General features: G+C 46.3%; 1 protein-coding gene across 6 annotated transcripts in view; it reads left to right on the forward strand.

Annotated features, from left to right (window-relative positions):
- PLEKHM3 (pleckstrin homology domain containing M3) overlaps positions 1-7,832 on the forward strand; it is a 191,335-nt gene extending 183,503 nt beyond the window's left edge. For all 6 annotated transcript variants that reach the window (XM_082631337.1, XM_082631334.1, XM_082631336.1 and 3 more), the window contains one exon: positions 924-7,832. In XM_082631337.1, coding sequence (XP_082487463.1) covers positions 924-1,101 — 178 coding nt within the window. In that variant the 3' untranslated portion in view covers positions 1,102-7,832. The remainder of the gene's footprint in view (positions 1-923) is intronic.
- Positions 7,833-22,032: the final 14,200 nt, after the last annotated feature.

Consider the following 22,032-nt stretch of genomic DNA (forward strand, 5'->3'; position numbering starts at 1 on the left):
GGTTGTAGTCGGTTGTCACTCATGTGTGGAAGGATGAGAACTTAATCCACATTGGCAAGCCACCCACTGGAGCAGCTATAGTTGTGCTTGTGAGTTACTCATTATTAAAGACTTTGCAGTAAAAACAGCCATTTAGACTCCTGTACAGGCTTCCACCGAGCCAAACAACAAACTAGTCATCCACCTGGAATGTCTCCTCTCTATAAATTACAATATCTGTGTGTTGTGTTTTTTTAAAAAAAAATTATCTTCCCCACTCTCTCATGTTTTACTTGTGTTATGCAAGTAGATTTCAAAAGGTTGAGGGGCTTCCTAATTTAAAAAAAAAAAAACTCAGAAGAGCAACAAACCACAGGATATCATTCAGAAAATGAAAATGTGTCATTTTACCTTTCCAAAGTGTCAAAGGCAGGGAGTCACAGGGAACCACTTGCCTCTTGTCAGCGGAAGTGGAGAGTCATTTTCACAGCTGTAGCGCAGGGGCTGTCACCAGGGCTGGGCGTGTTTTCAGTTGGCAGGGCACTTCACTCATTTTCTGTCACTTCACCCTAGAGTCACTACCCCCACTTCTTTCTCAGTGGAGCTAACACACGGAGCTTCTAGAGCTCAGTTCATGGTCACCATGGTCACAAAACTGCTAGCTGACTGCTGACTCGCCTCTACCCAGAAACCAGAAGCCTCCCCCAAGCTAGTTCTATTCAGGAAAAAAAAAAAAAAAGGTATGTTTTTCCAGTGAAATTCAACCTTGAGCGTTTTGGAAAAGGGAGGAACCCATTTCTATGAGTCATGTCTCTTCCCAGGGGCAGGCAGGGCTAGCCAGAATAAAAGCTCGTGGCCCGAGCTGCACAGAGGCCACTGGACTTCCGGCATCCTGCCCTGCTCATTTCAACCTTGCTCATCATCTCTGTGGTTGGCTTTTGCAGGTGTGAAAGCTGTGGAGCCGTTTTCCACTCTGAATGCAAAGAAAAGTCTGTCCCCTGCCCAAGGTGTGTCCGTCGAGAGCTGCAGATGAAGCAGAAGTCTTTCTGGCGGAGGCTGAACATGGACGAGAGCCTGGAGGAGGCTTGCAACATGTTTGAGCTGTCCTACCAGAACACCTGACTCAGCAGGAGCCCAAGGCCGGGCAGTGACCTCTCAACCATCCATCAGCCCCAATGGCTTCCTAACTAGCCAGTTAGACCCCTCTGGAAGAAGAGTACGTCTCACCCTCAGCTAGATGTAGATATATATTTATAAATGTACACACACACATACCTATACGTCCTGTACGTATGTTCTGTATAAGTCGTTGTCCTAAAGGTCCATGGAGCTTTGTGGCTCAAAAAATTACCAGTAGCCGAATTATACTTAGCCATGAATTTCAGCTGCTTGCTCCCAAGCAAAACGTGTTTTACACACAAGGCTTTATAGTTCAGACTTTTTTTTCGGCTCTCAAGGGCCATTTATTACACAGGACACAGGAGAAAGCATTTCCTGCAGAGCAACAGTGCTTCGAGTTATTTTTGTGTTATTTATTTTTAGCCTTCACAGAGGATGAGGTAACTGAGGCAAGCACCCATCATCATATTTCATAAGAAAATCTTCAAAACACAGCAATGACTCCTGGATCCTTCCAGGACCCTGTGTCCCGGGCTCTCACCTCGGTATCTTCGCAGAGGCCGAGATCACCTCAGCTGAGTTGAATGGCTTGGAAATCAGGAGTGCGAGCTCCCTCTGACAGAAAGCATGTGTCCCTAATTTATTAGAGGAGCTAGTGCTGGTTCTGAAGTTAATCTCAGAAAGGGTTTTGCTTGAGAAAAGACCTCAGTAACCTACATGTTGTCGGTCTGTTTGCTGGTACGAATCCCGACGCCCGCCCAGTGACGTGACGCTCCAACGGTATTTGCCAGGCTGGAAACCTGGCTCTCTTAAGACCAGTCTTCCAGGAGTTTCATGAGTGACAGTTATGGTTTTTTTAATGGTGCTGGCCTGAGGAAATTGCCTAGGATTGTTGTTAAATACATCAGTTTATAGACCAGGAGGTCGGATATAGAGTACAGACATTCCAAGCGATGGTCTGCAATTTCTTTTCACAGAATCCTGTGTAGGCGATTCCCACCTATTTATTATGAGTGCTTTATTTTTCATTGTTCTTCATTGCCCTCTCATTTTGACTTTTAATTTGTCAGTGTAACCACTTCTGCTTTCATATTTTTTAATTGTCTTGAAAAATCAGAGTAACTTGGAACTTTAAAATATCAACTTTAGACTATTAGGAAAATACCAAACGTACAAATACAATTAATGAATTAAATCTGATATGATTTAAATAAATATATATACACATATGCAATTGCCACCATAAATGGAAATGAAAAGTACTAGGATAATATAGGAATAAGAAATAGAATGAATCGCTTAGGCATTTGGCGGGGGCATGTTCTCCCTCTGCAGTGCCCTTTTAAGAGCCAGCGTAGCAGTCACTGTGACCCAGATGGCAGGTAGGATGGCACTGGAAATCGTGGCTCCCATTCCTTCCACCTTGACTCTTTCCAGAACAGAAAAATAAGCTTGTTTTGAAACAATTCTCAGTAGGCTGTATGAGAAGATCCTGTATATTTCCACTGAGCAGATGCCTTCAATGCCTTCATGGTTTAGTAGTTTCACTGCTAGTAGGATCTGGAGAATCAGTGGCTCACAAAGTCCATGGACATTTAACCCCACTGCTCCTTTCCACCACACCTGGCTCCCTCTGGATCCCAGCTCGCGCTGCTTCCATCCGTTTAGAGATGAGACATTTCAGACTCACTTTTGCGCAGACTGCTGGGTGTGAGCATTGCACCTCTCTACCCCTGCCAGTCCCTTTGGCCTCAGGCCATACATTTCAATGTAATAGCTCAGCACCACGCATGCATTTCTTTTCTGATTATACAGTAGCTATAACCAAGGCATGAAAACTTGTTAAAGGGCCAGGGCGCTATTCATGAGACATCTTACGGTGCATTTTACTCTTAGAAAAACAAGTTGACTCCCCCCGGCGCCCACCCCACTCCACTTTATAAGACTGTCGCACACAAAAGAAAAGGGTGGAAAATCTCAAGCACTTGGCAAACAGGCAAACAAATTTGATCATCTCCCCTTTCCTCCTCCCTTTCGTGAAATACAGTATTTATATTTTCCAGCCTCAGTGAAGATAGCAGAACATGATCTTTCACATGAGAATTATAGACCTGCTTATTATAAAACAGATGTGCTCTCATGGCACAGCGCCTTTTCCCTCCGCCCCCAGCTCCCTGTCACTCTAGCTTACTTCTGCCTTTGCCGTAATTAATGTATCTGTGATTCCAGCTGTCAGCGAGGCCGTCCCCAGCACACGGCATTTGGGAGACCTGAAGCGCAAGGCCGTCTCCTCCCCTTCTAGTGTGTTCACTGCACGTACAGAATTTCCTGTCCCATCTCACAGGCACCCAGGGCCAGACCCGCCGAAAGTCAGGGGGACACTCTGGATATCTGTTCTCAAGGCCTCTGCTTTCACCAGGCCCATTTAGAGGCGCTGCTGAATATTGGCAGTCCCTGTGAACTCATAAGGAGAACTTTCCACCCACATCATTTTCTGCTTATTTTGAAAAGGTGGGGGGAAAAAATGAATGTGTTATCATCAGCAGCTACCCAGAACTGGAACCGTAGCCCAGCTGCTTCTGTTTTCTCTCCTCTTCGTGGAACCCTGACAGCCTGGCCAGTGCCGGCCGCAGGCCCACATGACAGACACGCTCAGCCACCACCACCCAAATCTAATAGGACAGAGCAGAGCCGCCTTAGGAGTTGGGTCTGCCACGAAACTTCAAAATTGCTATTTTCAGCCCAGAATGCCTTAGCGCACATGAACGCCCTTACTGTTTTCAGCGCTAACAAATTACTTGGGGCACTGTAGGCAATTGTTCCACTGCTTAGAAACTGTTGAAACAAAAGCAGATCTGTGGATTACCACCTCCTTAAGACCAGGCTAATACCTGCTTTCCCTCATGGTCCGTTTTTCATCTCATATTAAATATCTTGCCCATAAAGCACTTGAGAAAATGGCCAATTAATCTCCTAGAGCTGGCAGCCAACTCAGGGCAACCTCTTTTCTCTCGAAAGGCCCATCCCCTGGTGTATCACTTGAGGAAATCCCTCCGCACAGGGCCAGAAACTCATGTGTGAGACGGTCCAACCCTGGTGAAATGTTGGCATCTCACCCTGCAGTAAAGAGGCCAGTTCCTAAAATAGACCTCAGTTTGCACCGCGGCAGGAAGGCCGCAAAGTACTTAAAAAGCAGTCAACTGGGATGGGAGTCATGTTCTCTCCAGGTCGGCTCTTTCTCGAAGTTGAACGCTCTTTATATGAAAACCATGTAAACTCTCATCTTCCCCCTTTGCTTCATTGCCTTTTCAGGGGACTGATTTATAGTCGTCTTCATGTTTGTTGTGCTAAAGGGTAGTCTTTTTAGGAGCTTTAATACTTGATTAGCTGAGAAGGCAATCGCTTTTGGATTCTTCTAGAATAGGCCTCTACTGAAAAGGGAACATCTCTAGGACTTGGGATTTGTGGTTTCCAACCAACCCAGTGGTGTCCTTCAGACTCCCACTGAGGGACTGGGCCATGATTTCCTTCTGGCTGCAGTGAGAGCCAAGCTGTTCATACCACTCTAGCTGCTGTAGGCAGCCTTTGCTAAGCTGGAGTGAGTGCCCTTGCTTGGGGTCTGGCCTCTGTTTTTGTCTCTGCATCTGTACACACTGAACATTGACACTGGATTGTTTCTTCCCATACCTTCTTGAAAAGGCTTGGCTTCCAAACCTGTGGCTTTCTTCTCTACCCATTAGCCAGAAAAGGCCATACGTAAATTACTATATCAGGGTAGGACTTGCAAGAGGCCGCAAATGTTTAGTAACATTTTCTGCAGAGAGGCGTTATCTGAGGAGGCCACGGTACGTTCTGCTCCTAATTTAGGGTTAAGCCAATGCTGCTGTTCTTGTGTTTGGGCGGACTTCCTTACCTTCACTGATCTGTGTCAAAATAACTGGATTGTGAAGTAAACCTTCAACTCCTGATTCTAATACTGCCTGGAGTCAACACAAAGGTGATTTTTTTTTTTCTACTTCTCCCAGTAAAGAGAGATGCGTGCAGTTTCCCCCCTTATTTCTTGAGTTTTCTGCCTCACTACTATCCTTCCTCCAAGATAATGTGAAAAAGCAGAGAATTGGGGGCAAAACTGAAAGAAGTGAACATGCCCTCGTTGGCCTGAATTGAGTCATCGGAAGCACTCTCCGTTTTCCTTTCCCTGGTCCTTGTCAACAACTGGGCATTAACAACACAGCTCCAAGTGTTGTGTACCCTGCACCATTCTTCTAACCCTCAGTTCTACCCTAGTAGAACTAACTGCCTGACTTGACTACTTGAACCCAGTAATGGGTGAACAAGCCCTGCTCAGTTCATCTGAGCAGACAAATGTGATTTCTATCATGTGGGACAGTGTCTCGACAGTTAAGTCCCAGCGCCCCAAGTCATTGTCAAACTCTAGATTAAAGTCAAAAGAAAAGTGTGGAGCACCCTCCCAAGCACACCCACAGTTGTCAGGGCTTTTATTTTAAATGGGCTCCAAGCAATCACACGATAGGGCCCTCTCCCCCTACAGTGGCCTCCAATGTGATGGAAGGCTCTGTTAACCTCAAGTGAAAAAAGAGCTGCTGTTTTGCTTTGGTTCCTCCCTGTGGAAAGAGACACCATCTCTTTAGAAGGGTCTGGAGTGAAGCCAGTTGTTACCCAGGTAGAAGATTTAGGCGCTTGCAGCAACTCTTAGCACAGTAAGATTCCCTCTAGGCCACTGAGCTGCAGCCCAGCCTCTCTCCCCTTCCCTTGATCTTCCTTGCCCCAGTCCTGAGCCCAGATTCAGGCCTCATGGCTGGTAAACTGGCTGGTGGACCACTGGGCCCTGTGGCTCCTTCTCATGTTGGCCGTTGCATTCTTTTCCCCATAGGAGTGCCTTACAGTACTGCCTAGTGTTTCTAGTCTAGACATTCTGACCCATTTGAGGCCTGCAGGACCCTTTGCCTCAGTACAGATCACTTTGCTTCTTCCCTGCTGGCTGCTCTTTATACAGGCAAGCTCGGAGCCTGCATGTTCCATAAGCATGTCAGACCTTTCACCTTCATTTAACCTGGTGCCTTATCCTCATGAGTACAAGGATTCCTGTTGGAAACACATTGTCAAATCAGACTGGTGGAAATGCTACTTGGAGCCATTGACACTTACCAGGAAATACAAAAGATACAACCACATAATGTTTTAACTCTGTTTTATGCTGTTTTTCGAATCACTCTTTTTGTTTGCTTTTGCTTTTCATTAACCAAACTCAGGGGAATGTCACAATGTTACCAAGGCCAATGGGTAGAGAAATTAAACCAGTTATTCAGATTCAAATCTGTAAAGTCAATGAACTTAGCCTTTTTCAGATGAAAAAATTACAGAAACACAAGGATTTTCATTTCCTTTACTGTATATTATTTTTTATTTTGCCACCTGTTTTCCAAGTGGAGGGCGAGAAGCCTCTTGGATGAATTGTGGTGAAAGCATTTCTGTGTGGCATGGGCAGTCCACCAAGCTATTAAATTAGGCTTTCACCACCGGAGGCTGAGGTTCTAATTTTGGACACCTATCAGGATCTTACTGTGAATAGCCTACCTTAGAACATTTAAGGAAAAAAAACCTGTCTTTAGGGAACAGTAAAAGGAGGGAAAATGTGTAGGTTGCAAAGGACAAGTACTGAACGTGGGGTGTGGAAGACTTCTGCACAACTTGTTCTTAACGCTCCTGGGTCAGATTGGTGTCATTTTCCCTTATTTCTGTTCATGCCGTACAGAACTGTCTAAAATTGGGGGTTTGGGCTATTACTATGTCACTCTGTGTTGAGCTATTTGTAATATCTAATGTGGTAACTTATATATGTGTTGTTTCTGTTTTCTGGATTTTATTGCCTTTTTTTTGGCATAACATCCATATTTTGTTTACATCCTTTTTTTTTTTTTTTTTTTTTTTTGCGGTACACGGGCCTCTCACTGTTGTGGCCTCTCCCGTTGTGGAGCACAGGCTCCAGACGCGCAGCCTCAGTGGCCATGGCTCACGGGCCCAGCCGCTCCGCGGCATGTGGGATCCTCCCGGATCGGGGCATGAACCCGTGTCCCCTGCATCGGCAGGCAGACTCTCAACCACTGCGCCACCAGGGAAGCCCTACATCATTTTTTAAATATCAGTAACTGTAATAATATAAAATGAAGCTGTGTTGTGGACAAGACCCCTAGTTTTTATGGTCATCTGTCATACAATTTAAGTGCACCAGTTCCTAATGTATAAAGTTCTCTCTCTCTCAATAAACAATGCAGAAAGTGCTTTCTCTTCTCATAACAACTTATTAAAATGCTGTTTTTGCGGGGATGGTGAAAGCCCAAGATGAGCCCTGGATGTTAATTCAAAGTCAAGATTTGAGCTTTATTGAAAGTGAGCTACTGGGGACTTTAAAATAGCTCTTAATATTTTTTTTCTTTTTTTAAATTATAGTTGGTTTACAATGTTGTATCAGTTTCAGGTGTACAGCAAAGTGATTCAGCTCAGTGATTAAGAGCTATAATATATATATTATATATTATTTATATTATATTATAGCTCTTAATATTAATCTTGCAGATAGACTTTGGTTTTTTTCTAAATTCTTCAACCTCAGTATTCTCATCAGCCCTTCCTATGCTCATGAAAAATATAGTGTAACTTTTAAAGAGTTGCAGATGTAGTGTTACAGGCCTCATTTGCCGAATCAGGCCATGATTTCTTTCGGGTCTGAGACAAACCTGCCCAAGCTCCCACATGGAGCGTCTGCCACAGCTCTTCCCCAGGCCTTCTTGCCCAGGTTTCATCTCGCCACTGTGCTCTCCAAATCAGGAGGGACAAGTGCGAGGCAGTGGGCCATCAGGCAAGGCCACTGTTCATTCCTGAAGACCATACTTTGAAAGCAAAGAGTGAAAGTAGAGAGAAGTTGTCTATGTGAGGACAGCAGCCCTCTGGGAACTAACAGGTGTTTGGAAATGTCTGCACTACCTTCCCAGGGCTGGCCTCACCCTGCCACCAAAAGGCTACGGGCACAACTGTCCACCTGGAACCTTTCAAAAGCACCATTTAAACTCACTTGTTCAAAGAAAGACATTGAAGAGACCAGAAAGGTGCTTCTGGTTAAACATTTACCACAGGTGGACTCTGAGCCTCAGTCACTAAGACACACCTAGACAAGTTCATGCCCAGCTGCCCCTCCTCCACCCTCAGGAAACCAACTGGGGCTCACGCCCATTCTGTCCAAGGAACAGCTGGACCTCATCCTCACAAGAAACCTGCCACAATCCACAATAAAAAGGAAAGAGTTAATGTTTCACTGAACCAAACTAGACACCATGTAGCCAGAGCCCCAATTCATCTGATTCACAGGACGGGTTAGCTTTCCCCCAGTGGCGGTAAACCTGAGTGGCTGGATGACTGCAGGAAGCTTTCATATTATCAAAAGGAGACGTTTCCAGAGTGGAAAGAGACACCATTTTGTTCCTCTCTTCCCACCCTCAGGAGATGGTGATTTGAATCTCCCTTAATTGTTTCCCCCGTCCTGTCCTTTGATGATGACTTTAATCAGTGGTTCCCACAACAGAAGCACAAAAGCACAAGCAAAACGTCAGGACCCCATCACAGGCAATTGAATCAGAATCTCTCTGGATGGGCCTGAGTACTTCTATTTTTAAAAGCTCCCTGGGTGAGTCCCATGCATTCTGAAAGTTAAAAACCACTAGACTGAATGAAGCAAATTGCTTCATTGAATGAAATATACATTTGCTTAGCATACAGGTGGTCCACGGTGGGAAGGATGTCAGAGGGATGTAGAGGAACTGATCGGTCTCAGTTGCCCTCCGGCCCTCCTGGCAGACAGAGAACAGTACTTTGGAAGCTGCTGCTCATGGATTGCCATTGTTTTCATAAAACCTTAACTTTATACCCCCTTCATTTCCTTCCGGGGTGTGGTTAGTGTCTATTTATCCAGTATATACCATTGCCAGACAGCCAGGTGAATAGAAGTGACCAAGTCATAGCCACAGGTGACTAAGCTAGCCTACAAAGAGAGCTTTGTACCCTCCCTTTCATTTGTTCATTCCTCCTGGTTATGCTGCAATTGTCCTCAAGTGTATGCATGTGACAGTCTGCTCCCAGGTCAGGCCCATCCAACTAACATGACTCTCATCACTCTGGATAGTGGTGTTTCAAATGGAAAATCACTAGGTGCTTCTTGCCCAGAAAGGCCTGGGAAATTCAGGAAATCTTGAGCTGTGTTCATAGTTGCCTTGGTTCCGTGGGAGAAGTAGACTTTAAAATGAACCAGAACCATTCTGAATCAAGGCATCTATTGAGCTAATGACCTTCCACCTCACCTGCCAGTTACAGGTGAATGGAAACTTAGTTCTCACCCTCTCCTCCTTTTATGAAATCAATAACTTTGATGATAACAAGTATTCCTCACTGATGGAACACTTGTACAAATGGTTCAGTCTTATGAAAGACGTGATCTCCATTCCCACAATGCTTACCACAGGGGAACACCCACAGCAAAGACTTTACTGAGAATCATTGTAGGAAGGCAGTGTTGCCAAGGGGCAGGAATGCCACTGGAAATGAACTAGGGACCTTTTCTAAAGAAGCAACATTAAAAACTACATTCCTGACTTGAGGGGGGTAGGTGTTTAATGTGCATTTTTATTATTGTATTGGATTCTGATTGGGATAGAGGAGTCCTTCCCCAGGAGAACAATGGCCCCTGGTATACAGTACTCAGGAAGATCAAGGCAAAGCACGTGCAACAGATTCATTTATTCTCCCCTGTTTGCATCTATTCTGTCATAGCTTGGACAGAAATGTCTAGCAGGAAGAAAAAATTGTTCCCCTAGCTGATCATACAGAAATTCTGATTTATGTGCAGTGACTTACAATTTACCTGGACGATCGGGAAATTCATAATTCCCCCACCTCTATTTCAGATTCCTCCATTAAGAGCTATTGGTTTGAAGCCAATCAGCTAGAGTTCACGGGTTCATAGAATATTTCAGATTCTGCCATACAATCTCAGGCAGCTGTTGGTCTGGGGGCAATTCCTCCAGCTTTTATCCAGTCCCTCCCAGACAGCCTGATATGAGAATCACTTTCAGTGGCTTCTGTGCTCGCCCAGGATGGTCTGTTGTCCTGAAGCTGAAGAGCTGCTATTAGCACCGTCATTTTTTCAAATGAACATTGAGCTAAATTATCTCAAATGTATAAAGGAACATCTCTCACTGTGTTATGGAAAATTGCCTTCCAAATTACAAGACTATACAAAGTACATATTAATTTGGGGCCCAAGGACATCCAAATTGCCTTATCTCCCGTGCTGTATTGTGATGACACACTCTTAATAATGTCAGGTTCCAAGGATACCGCAAGGTGCACGCTGTTATGAAAATAAACCAGAATCTTTCTCCATTAGGATCACTGCACGCATACTCAAGCCCAGCTGGAGGTATTTTGCTCTGAGATTCAAGCCTTTTGCAGAGGAAATAAATTCCAATTGCATAGGCAGGGAAGTGAATGTGAATTCTAAAGTGGGTCAAGCTCCCCAGATGGCTTTCTCACGGCTGCCCAGGAGTGAGGCAACTGAGGAAACAGCCACCGGCAGCCCCAGTGCCCAGAAGAGACGCCTGATGACAGATGTCCCAGGAAGTACCTCCCGCTCATGCAAGTTCAATTCCACACCAAGGGGAAGGGGGAAAGCAGAAGCCAGGCACCAGCTGATAGACTTTGCCAAGTGCCAGTGCTTATAGTGAATGTGTGTCAACATGTGGTCTGACAGCCAAAAAGCCCTGGAAACTAGCCCTGCCCAAATTGCCCCCAAACCTGTAGCCCTGGCACCCCAATAGTCAGCTCACGTGCAGCCCACCATGGGGCGTTTTCTAAATGAGGATTTTCGAAGACCAAAATAAACATTTTCAAAAATAAAAAGTATTAGATTTTGCCTTGTTTGTTCCACCTACTCTTGTTTCTCGTTTACCTTTTTTTTTTTTTTGGCTGCTTGATGCTGCGCGCGGACTTTCTCTCGTTGCGGCGAGCGGGGGCTACTCTTCGTTGCGGTGCGCGGGCTTCTCACTGCGGTGGCTTCTCTTGTTGCGGAGCACGGGCTCTAGGCACATGGGCTTCAGTAGCTGTGGCACGTGGGCTCACTAGTTGTGGCGCACGGGTTTAGTTGCTCCGTGACATGTGGGATCTTCCCAGACCAGGGCTCGAACCTGCGTGCCCTGCATTGGCAGGCGAATTCTTAACCACTGCACCACCAGGGAAGTCTGCAGTGGCTTCTCTTGATGTGGAGCACCAGATCTAGCCCGCGGGCTTCAGTAGTTGCAGCATACAGGCTCAGTGGTTGTGGCACCTGGGCCCTAGAGCACGTGGGCTTCAGTAGTTGTGGCACGTGGGCTTAACTGCTCTGTGGTATGTGGGATCTTCCCCGACCAGGGATCAGACCCGTGTCCCCTGCATTGGCGGCGGATTCTTAACCACTGCGCCACCAGGGAAGTCCCTCATTTACTTTTTCTGAGAAAATATCACAGAGCAAATCACAGACATAATGACACTTTATGCTGATGTGCTTTAGCATGCATCAAAAAAGAGGCTTATTTTTTTCTCATAGTCACAACGTCATTACACACTGAACAAAAGTAACAATAATTCCTTGTTATCATCTGATGCTCAGTTCCATATCAAATTTATCTCATTGTCCCCTAAATATCTTTTTTTTGTTTTGTTTGTTCTGACAGTAAAGATTTTACAAAATAAAAATAAGAATACGAGGTACCCCTCCTGAAGGTTTGATACACTGTAAAGGGCTGTGGTTGCCTCCCCAGCTTCCCTTTCTCCTTCCCAGTCCCCTTCAGAGGACAGTACCCCCTGCACCATTCATGCTGGCCCATGCAGCCAACAGAAGCTGCAGCGGGAACACACAAGAGTAAGTCCTTCCAGGGTGCATCATTCCCGGCCTCTGTATTCAGAAAGTTGTACCAAGACTGGGAGAAAAGTTTTCTTTAATTGAGGAGAGGGGCTACTTCAGGAGTTTGCTGCACCCCCAACGTGACGATAGTGACTTGTCAATGGATGCTGAACACCTGACTAATTGAAAGGACCAGCTCAAGAACCAGGGTTGGTCTCTACAGAATTGAGTAAAGACAGAACCCTTTATGTGCAGGGATGGCAAGTGCCCCCCGTGCAGAGGGTCCCGTCTGTTCCCTGGCACCATGTTGGAGCCAAAGGCATTAGCTCCTGAGCCAACAGCCTGGTCCCCGCGGGCGGGTTCCTCAATTTCTCCCCCATCCCGCGAGATGCCCTCACCAAAACAGGCTTTAGAATTAAAATGTTCTTTATTCAGTTCTTCCACTGGATGAGTATTTCACTTTAAAGCGTATGATATTCATGACATAAAATTAAGAGGCACAAAAATGTATGAGAGAAAAGGACTCTCCAAGAGGGTCTTCCCAAATAAAAGACTCTGTCCAGATATTTTCTAAAACATGTCATTGTTTGCAGAGTTGCTAGTTGGGCACATCACTGAGCATCTTTTTTTTTCTTCCATCAGCTATAAATGGCTGTTTGATTAAGATTATTATTTAAAGCAGGAAGGAACCTAAGATTCTCTATCATTATGGTCAAAACTTTTCAACTTTAATTTCTCCTTAATAAAATGTCTGATCTCAGACCACAAAAGCAAAGAAACAAACGACAAAAAACCCAGAGATAGGGGCTTCCCTGGTGGCGCAGTGGTTTGGAGTCCGCCTGCCAATGTGGGGGACGCAGGTTCATGCCCCAGTCCGGGAAGATCCCACAGGCCGCGGAGCGGCTGGGCCCGTGAGCCATGGCCGCTGAGCCTGCACGTCCGGAGCCTGTGCTCCGCAATGGGAAAGGCCACGACAGTGAGAGGCCCGCGTACCACAAAAAAAACCCCAAAAAAACCCACAGATAATGGCAGGAATGGAATCCCCGGTGCAGTGTGAACATTATGCTAGAACCAGAGCAGCCCCTCTCAAACTGTGGTCCCCAGACCAGCATCAGCAGCATTAGCTGGGAATGTGTTAGAAGTGCACATTCTCAGTTCATTCATGACCGGGGGATGGGGGGAGAGAGGGGAGACCTATATTTTAACTATGGGGGCGTGGGATTCTAATGCAGGCCAAGTCTGAGACCCAGGAGGACATAGAGGATGTCTGCTAATAATCCAGCCCTCCCTGCCTCCCCCTTCAGTCAGCAGATCTTTTGGGAGGCCTCCCATAGGCCAAGTGCTCCGTTAGATGCTGGAGGTGCAGGGGCACAGCCTTCCCGCTCCCTCCACCCCTGCCCCGAGACGCAGAGTGAACAGAGAGAGGTGAGCACAGGAGCCAAGAGGGCGAAGTTAACCAGCTCTGTTGCAACTGCTAGATTCCTGGCTCCTTGGTTTTGATGCTCGGTGACCTTGGGCATGTTGTTACCTCCTTCTCTCTGGGGATAATAATAGTCATCAGGTTATGTAGCTGTTGTGAGACTTCAGTGAATTAGTGCAGATGGGGCACTTAGCACCGGGCCTGGCACACAGGAAGAGAGTCTCGTTCCTTTCAGGGTGCAGAGGGAGAGCATGGGCAGGATGTGGGCCAATCTCACCAGGCCAGGAAAAGCTTCTGGGGAGAGGGCCCCTTGGAGGTTGGTCTGGGAACGGGAGTCATTCTGTGCAAAGCTGGGGTGGCGGCTGGCACCAGGTGGCCCTGAGGCTCCTGCTGGTTCCAGGTGACTCGGGTTCTGAGGGTTTGGGGGCATCTCCAGCAGATGGAGCCCGGGGGCCCAGCAGCCCTGTGTGGCTATCATTTTGTCCTTGTCTGCCATCCTGCCCAGCTCCCATTCTGGACTGTTTTAAACATCAGCATCGCCTTCTGCAGCTCCTGGACTTTGTGACAGTCTAATCCACCAGCCAGCAAACGTAAGCCTTCTCCCCTTCTGGCTTCCCCTCCTTGAGAAATGTGGTCGAACAGAGGGCTTCATCATGCACCAGCCTCAGCACCTGCCTCTCAGCCATCCTGTCTGGAGTTTCCCTCAGAGCCTTTTCTCACCAGCCTCTCCCACTTTTGCATCGATTTGCAGAAACACAGGAATGTTGGTTGTGCAAGTCGGCTGATTCAAGCTCTCCGCCCAGGACCCTGAAGTTGTCTGCAGCAAAGTCTGTATGTTTTTTTTTCCAAAATAATTGTTTTCCACTTTGTTTTTATTATTAATTTAGAAAGCCCAGCACAAACCCCAGCACGGCGCCGCCTCTGTGGGTCTATCCCCCTCTCCATCAGGAACCTGGGCCTCCCGTCCTCCTCCTCTCCCTTTATTTCAGTGGCCCCCCCTTCCTCCCCAGCTCCACAATTGTCACTGCCAATTAGTGCATTGTTAGGACACACAATGGCGTTACTGTAGCCAGTGGAATGGGAGGCCTTTGTGCTTCTCCAGCCAGCCATGGGGGCAGTCAAGTTTCATTTAGAGACTTAAAACACAACACCAGAAGAAAAATGAAAAAACAGAGAAAGAAAAAGAAGCAGAAAAAAATAAAAAGAAGACAAGAAAGGAAAAAAAGAAGGTAAAGACGAGGATGACGGAAAAGAAGGCAGGCGGCAAGCAAAGGTTGAAAAGGAGAAGAAAAAAAAATCTGCCATTCAGGAGTCAGCCCGAACTCATGAAAAGACCCAAGTGCTCACTACACACTGAAGCCCCCCTCAGAACACAAAAAGGGGCTCCGGCTTAACAGTAATTAGTGGTCTGACTGTGCTTGGAACACTGTGTGTCTTTAGAGGATTTTCCCAACTTTTCTGTTTTGTTTTTTTTTTCCAGTCTTCACAAATCAAAGTGGGAGGAGAAAGGTGCAGACGGGGGAGGGAAGGGGCCTGGAGCCAAGCTGGTCCCCAGCAGTTCTGGGGGGGCGGGGGGGAATCGGCCTTTCTCTTTGACAGGTAAATTGGTTTTATTCTCTAAAGCTTGTAACTAATTACAGAGGGTATTTTTCTGGAAGAACATGACATATGGGTGTGTTTTAGAGTCACTGTTTTATTTGTTTCAAGTACCCTTCGAGCAGCCTGGCCCTTTCTGCGGCCCGGAAGATGCCCCCAGAGGCCCAGCCCTTTCATCCAGAGCCTACGGGTTGTGGACTTTTTCTGTCGGCCAAACTTTGGTGTCCAGGAGAGCTTTTTCCCGCTTGTAAAATTAATATCCCAGTTTAAACGTGGGACCAGCCTGGAAAAGCAGCTTTGGCTTCTGAGCTGGTCTTCATTTGGAGCATTCATCAGATGGCTCTCGGGCTGGAAACACAGCTCCCCGGGTTTTCACTCCTCTCCACCACACTGATCCCCCCCAGATCGATGTGTTCCCGGCTTGTTAGAGCTCCAGGTACAAGGGATGCTCTCTGAGCCCAGAAGCCACCCTGCAGTTAGGCTGGTCTCTCTCTCCTCCCCGCTTCCTCACCACACCCTCCAATTTCTAGAAAGTGCCAAGACTCACCATGTCAGACTTGCCACCGAACAAGGATATTCCTGTGTTGTTGTTCTTAAAATTTTTCTTGGAAACACCCAGCCCAATGCAGCCAGTTCATAACTTGTGCCAACTTCACGCTGCTACTTGGGGTTTATATTTCCCTTCAAATGCATTAAATATGCCTCCCTCTTCCCTCTCTCTGAGTCAGACCAGACTCCCAGTTTTTGGTTGTTTGCTTTTTTACAAATAAGCTAATTGACAGAGACATCCATTCCATGCAAGGTTTACATAAAATCACCCTCACCTTAGAAACAATTTACCCAGACTCTACCCAGGACCGGCTCACTGCTGTGCCTCCTCTGTTTTGTTTTTCCACCTGTCAACTAGAAGCGAAGGAAACTGGGGGTTGTTCCCAGGTGTTTGCTGAGACGGGAGGGATGGGGGTGGGCACCCAGCAGTGTGAAGACCAGAGTTCTAATCCACATCCTGCCAATGACCGCTGGGTGTTCATGTGCAAAAGCGGGGCCCCTGTGCTCACCTTCAGGCATTGTCATGAGGATGAGAAGAGACAGCCTATGAAAAGGGAGGAGCCCTGGCACACACCGCCTGGCACTGAATACACACCGGCTTCCTTCCATGTTGTCTGCGGTCAGGAGGCCGCTGAAGGGGTTCATTTTTCATTCCCTCCCTGCTGTGCTGTGGGATTGTGCCCGCACTGGTGGATGCCTTGTTACACACTGGCTCCCTCCGCCCCACCTCCACCCCCCAAAAAAGAACGTGTCCTGATTCCATCAGGAAATAAAGAGTGAAACCCTCTGATAATGGCCCCTGGAATGTCACAAACACCCAAGTCAGGAAATGCAAATCCAAGGGAGGCGGTATTGAAACAATGCTGATTGAGCTTCTGCTAAAGGCTGGGTTTCTGGGACTGGTGTAGAGAGGCGGGATGGATTTGGTTCTCCCCAGAGTTGGGTTAAGGCAACGTCTGCCTCATGTGGCAAACAGGGAAGGGTCCCGGAAGGGTGCTCGGTGAGGGACTTGGGGGGCAACATCAGTACCTCCCACTCTCCTCCACCCTCAGCCTTTTGCTCTGGGAGGGGTCATGGGAACCCAAAGACTCCAGAACCTGCAAAGAAGGCGGCACACGAGATCGCAGTGGAGGACAGCCCAGCCGTGGCCACAGCAAACAAGACTTCAAGCCTGACGTCCTGCTATCAAGTTCACCGCCCACACATCTTTCAGAGTCCTGTCTCCTCTGTCCGCTGTCACTTCTCCCATCCTCCTCCCCTCTCTCCAGGCCATTTCAATCGCTTCTTAACCAGCCTTCCCTCCAAGCCCTTCAGTGCTGCCCCCCACATGGTCTTTGTCAAATGCAAGCCTGATCTTGCCTCAGCCCCACTTCAAAATCTCCTAAGACGGGCTTCCCTGGTGGCGCAGTGGTTGAGAGTCCGCCTGCCGATGCAGGGGACACGGGTTCGTGCCCCGGTCCGGGAAGGTCCCACATGCCGCAGAGCGGCTGGGCCTGAGAGCCATGGCCGCTGAGCCTGCGCGTCCACAGCCTGCGCTCTGCAGCGGGAGGCCACGACAGTGACAGGCCCGCGTACCGGAAAAAAAAAAAAAAAGAAAAAAATCTCCTAAGCCTCTCAGTTGCCTTCAGGACACAGTCCAAACACCAAACTGACCCAGAAGCCCGTGATGGTGTGGTCCTGCCCTTCCCTTTAACCTCATCTCCTGCCATCAGATGGCCTCGTAGGCTCGTTAGCTGTGCTTTTGCACGGGCCCATTGCGGATTTAATGCTCGGCTGTTGCTGTCTTGAAATTCTGAAGAATTTTTTAAGGAGGACCTCGTATTTTCATTTTGCACCAGGCCCCAGACTTGTGGCGACAGGTCCGACTTCTCTCCTTCATCCCACTTCACGTTCCCCTGCCAGGAAACTTCTTAGTTCTCCAGTTTTGTGCAGTTCCTTCTATTTGGAACGTTCTCCCTGTCTATTTGCCAAGCTTCTTGTCACCCATCAAATTTTGCTTGCGTGTCCCCTTCTCTGAGAATTTTCCCGAATTCCGCTGTCCAAAGAAAATAACGCCTCTTTGCACTTGTCCACTTTTCAGTTTATCGCCGCTTATTCTTATTTATTTCCTGCTTCAGCTTATAGGTTAGGAGCACCAAGATGACAGAAATGGTGTCGTGCACAAGGACCAGGATTTCTAATGCTCCTTTGAGTGACATTGAATCAAGTGTTATATTTAAGAAATGTTTATTGAAAGAATCATTAAGCTTTCACTCCAATGACCACACCTCTGCTCTGCGTGCACGTTTACTGCGACTCTGTATCCGCACTTAGCCTCACTTGGGTCCCTCAGGGCCACAGTGCAGGTCACCACTGTCTGGGACCAGTAAAGTGGCCTCTGTTAAGTGGTGTGCCTTAGAGTGTTGCTGTCCAATAGAACTTTCTACAGTGACAGAAATGTCCAGTACAGAAGCCACTGAGCATGTGTAACCTCATAGCTAATGCAACTGAGAGCCTGAATGTTGAATTTTATTTCCCTTTAACTCATTTAAATGTTCACAGCCACAATGGAGCTCCCACATTGGACGGTGCAACCCTCCATGATGTTACCAATCCTTGCCACAGACCAGGGAGCAAGTCTGTTCACAAACCTTGCTGCTTCAGAAAGACATCTGTGCAAATCACAAGCCTTGGAGCACCTCCTGAGGAGAAAGGTTTTCAATGACAGGGAAACCAGTCTTTTCTGGCTTCCTTGATTGAAACCAGCAACCCCTGTCCACACACATTCTGCTGACGACCACAGTTTGGGGCTCCCTGGTATAGACACACCTGGTTTTACCTGGGAAATGAGAACAAAGAGCCTTCCACACCTGGGAGGGAAGTACCTGTTGGAGTCAAGGGTTTCTATTTTGGATGCCAAGGGCAAGAAGACTAGTCTACATTCCTTTTCTCCAAAGCTGTCAAAGATTCCTATTCACACTAATTATGGCTCTTCACAGGGTCTTCAGGTTCTGGAGTGGAGGGTCATCTGGATGCTGGGTTGTAAAAGACTCTGAGTGAAGCAAAGAGAGAGGGAGAGGATTCCATTTCAAGTTGCATTGTTTCCTTCAGTGAGAACTTCTGTAACCAATACAGGTAACCGTAGATCACCTGGGGCCAATTTCAAAGATGAGAGCAGCCGGGTGAGTAGAACTCACAACAGATCTAGATGGCCGAGATTCAGGACGGCACAGGCAAATCACAGAAGAGTGAGCCCCTTGGCTTCTTTGTATTTAAAAATGATCCATAGAGCTTCCCTAGTGGCGCAGTGGCTAAGAATCTGCCTGCTAGTGCAGGGGACACGGATTCGAGCCCTGGTCCAGGAAGATCCCACATGCCGCAGAGCAGCAAAGCCTGTGTGCCACAACTACTGAGCCTGCGCTCTAGAGCCCGTGCTCGGCAACAAGAAGCAACTGCACTGAGAAGCCCTTGCACAGCAACAAAGACCCAACACAGCCAAAAATAAATAAATAAATAAAAATTTATTTTAAAAAAATGGATCCACAAACTTGCAGAAAAGAGGAAGCCCCTATAGGATTTGGGTCATAATTTCAAATGCTATTTTAAATTATTATCATCAAGGGGGCCAGGGGGATGGGCAAAATAGGTGAAGGGGATTAAGAGGTACAAACTACTAGTTACAAAATAAATGTCACAGGGCTATGATGTACAGCACAGGAAATAGTCAATAATATTGTAATAACTTTGTAATGTATAAAGATATTGAATCACTATGTTGTATACCTGAAACGAATATAATACTATAAATCAACTATACTTCAATTTTAAAAAAATATCATCGAAAGGACAGATGAACTTTCAGGCCTCCAAGTAAAACATGGGTCCTTCCCCTCAACTTTACTGCCACCGCCTCCACCACCATGGCCTCTGGGTTCCCTAGGGGCACTCCCTATTTTCACAGGCCCTAGAATAGACGTTTCTAGAAAATTAGCTACACCTAAGAGTGGGAAGTTAGGATGAGAATGGGGAGAATGATAGCTGATACTGTGGGACTTTTCTTCTTAAAGTTCTGCTGATTGCACTTAAAAACGGATATATCGTGTTCTTCCCAGAAATACAAAATTCAGTTTGAAGAGTCCGTCCACATCTTTCTTCTCCTGAGGACAGTTGTTCGTACTAATTATTTTCAGCTGACTCTAAGGTTACAGAGGCTCTGAAATGATCCACTAAAAATATACTTTATCCGTCAATATTTGGCTCCAGAGCTCTATTTAAAGGGAGTTGTGTACAAAAAAACGTAACCCAGGCTTCTGACCCCCACTATTTGTCTGGTGTGACAAGGAGCAAAGTTTAGAGAGCACTACAAGAACAAATATAAGTCTGTATTAAGTTATGAGCTGCAAACTGCCAGTGTAGTCAGAGTTGGAAAAGGCAGAGATTTCTGTGGGCTACAGTCAAGAAGCAGCATCCCAGGAGGAGATAAGCAGAGTCATTCCCAAGAGATGACAAACTGGAGCCATCACGCTGGCCTTAGGAAGCTCCTCCAGCCCCGGGACCTGGCAGCACCTCAGGGAAGCAGTCCCAGGAGGAGGAGGGGCTCTACCAGTGAAGCTGTAAACATCTGAGGTTCAAGGACAATCAGTCAATCCAACCTGCCTCCCCACACCCTGGGACACAGCCCTGGGACTCCGAACAAAACCATGATTCCTTCCTGCTCCCCTTCTACACACATGCACAGGCAAAGCCACCCACTCCTGGCCACGGTTCCTGTTAGTAACCCTGATCCAGTGTTGGGGAACCATGAACACAGAGTAGGATAACAGTCCAAAACTTTCAGTGCCTCCCACAGAAGGGATGGGGATGAATTCCCAACCCTGCTCTTTACCATGAGCTGTGTGACCTCCAGCAAGTGACTTAGTCATCCTCAGCCCTCCCCATCTGTCAAATGGGGTGATGAAGTTTCCCTTGCAGGATTATGATGAAGACTAAGATTAAATAACAGATGTACAAATTATTGCATACACATTAAACCTATAATTACTAAAAAGAAAGAAAGAAAGGAAAGAAAGAAAGAAAGAGAAAGAAAGAAAAAAGAAAAAGAAAGGAAGGAAGGAAGGGGGAGAGAGAGAAAGAGAAAGAAAGAAAGAAAGGGAGGAAGGAAGAAAGAAAGAAAGAAAGAAAGAAAGAAAGAAAGAAAGAAAGAAAGAAAGAAAGAAAGAAAAGAAGCCTATAATTACTATTGACATTATCTTTCTTGGAGAAGAGGTAGGAAGACAGACTTAAGAACCACTGTGCCTTTTCTACTGTTTTTTCTAGTCTATGAGTTATTCGATCACTAACTATTCTCATTTTGACAAAACCCGTTGCAGTACAGTTTCCCTGGAGTGCTCTTCAAATAGCAGAAACTTGAATTATCTACTATTTTCAGAGCAATTTGGCTTAATTTTTTTTTTCTGAGACTGGTCAACCAGGTTAAACTTAGGGAAAACTGTGCTGTGAGGTATCAGGAAGAATTTAGTTCAGTTTCTGGACTTGGCTGATCATAGTGCGTTCTAAAAAAGAAACACTAATGAAACCATGGGCTGTTCAAAAGTAATTTAGTCATTCAGTAAATATTTATGGAACACCTACTATGAGGCAGGCCCTGTGCTGCATACAGATGGCTGCCTATCTGTGCACTTTTATTTTTATAATAATAAAAACTCACCAATAATTGTTCCTTAAATAATCAAAGAGATAAGGACAAGGTCTTGGATCCTGAGTGATGTAGAAACTTATTTTTCAATGTGTATGACTTGCCATATATACAACAGATAAAAGAAAGATTGTCCACATTATATAAGTATTGTCTAAAATCCCACTAAAATCATACCAGAGAATGGACAATTTACAGAAAAGAGAACTTAAATTGCCGGTAAACACATGAAATATACAGTGGAAGATTATGTAGTATTTAAAATGAATGAGTTAACATAAAAATCATCATATGATCCAGCAATTCCACTTCTGGGTATTTACCCCAAAGAATTTAAAACAGGGACTCAAACAAATCTGCACACCCGTATTCATGGCAGCATTATTACCAATAGCCAAAAGGTACAAACAACCCAAGTGTCTATCAACAGATGAACAGGTAAACAAAATACACAAACATGCAATGGGTTCTATATTCAGCCTTTAAAAAGAAGGAAATTCTATCACACACTACAACTTGGATGAAGCTTGAAGACGCAATGCTAAGTGCAATAAGCCAGACACAAGAAGGCAAATATTGTATGATTCCACTTATATGAGGCACCTAGAGTAGTGAGATTCATAGAGACAGTAAGTAGAATAGTGGTTGCCAGGGGCTGAAGAGGAAGGAATGGGGAGATGGTGTTTCCTGGGTGCAGAGTTCAGTGGAAAATGAAAAAGTTCTGGAGATGGATGGTGGTAATGATTG

Source organism: Mesoplodon mirus (genome assembly GCF_964341445.2).
Source record: "Mesoplodon mirus genome assembly, chromosome: 8".
NCBI classification, from domain to species: domain Eukaryota; kingdom Metazoa; phylum Chordata; class Mammalia; order Artiodactyla; family Ziphiidae; genus Mesoplodon; species Mesoplodon mirus.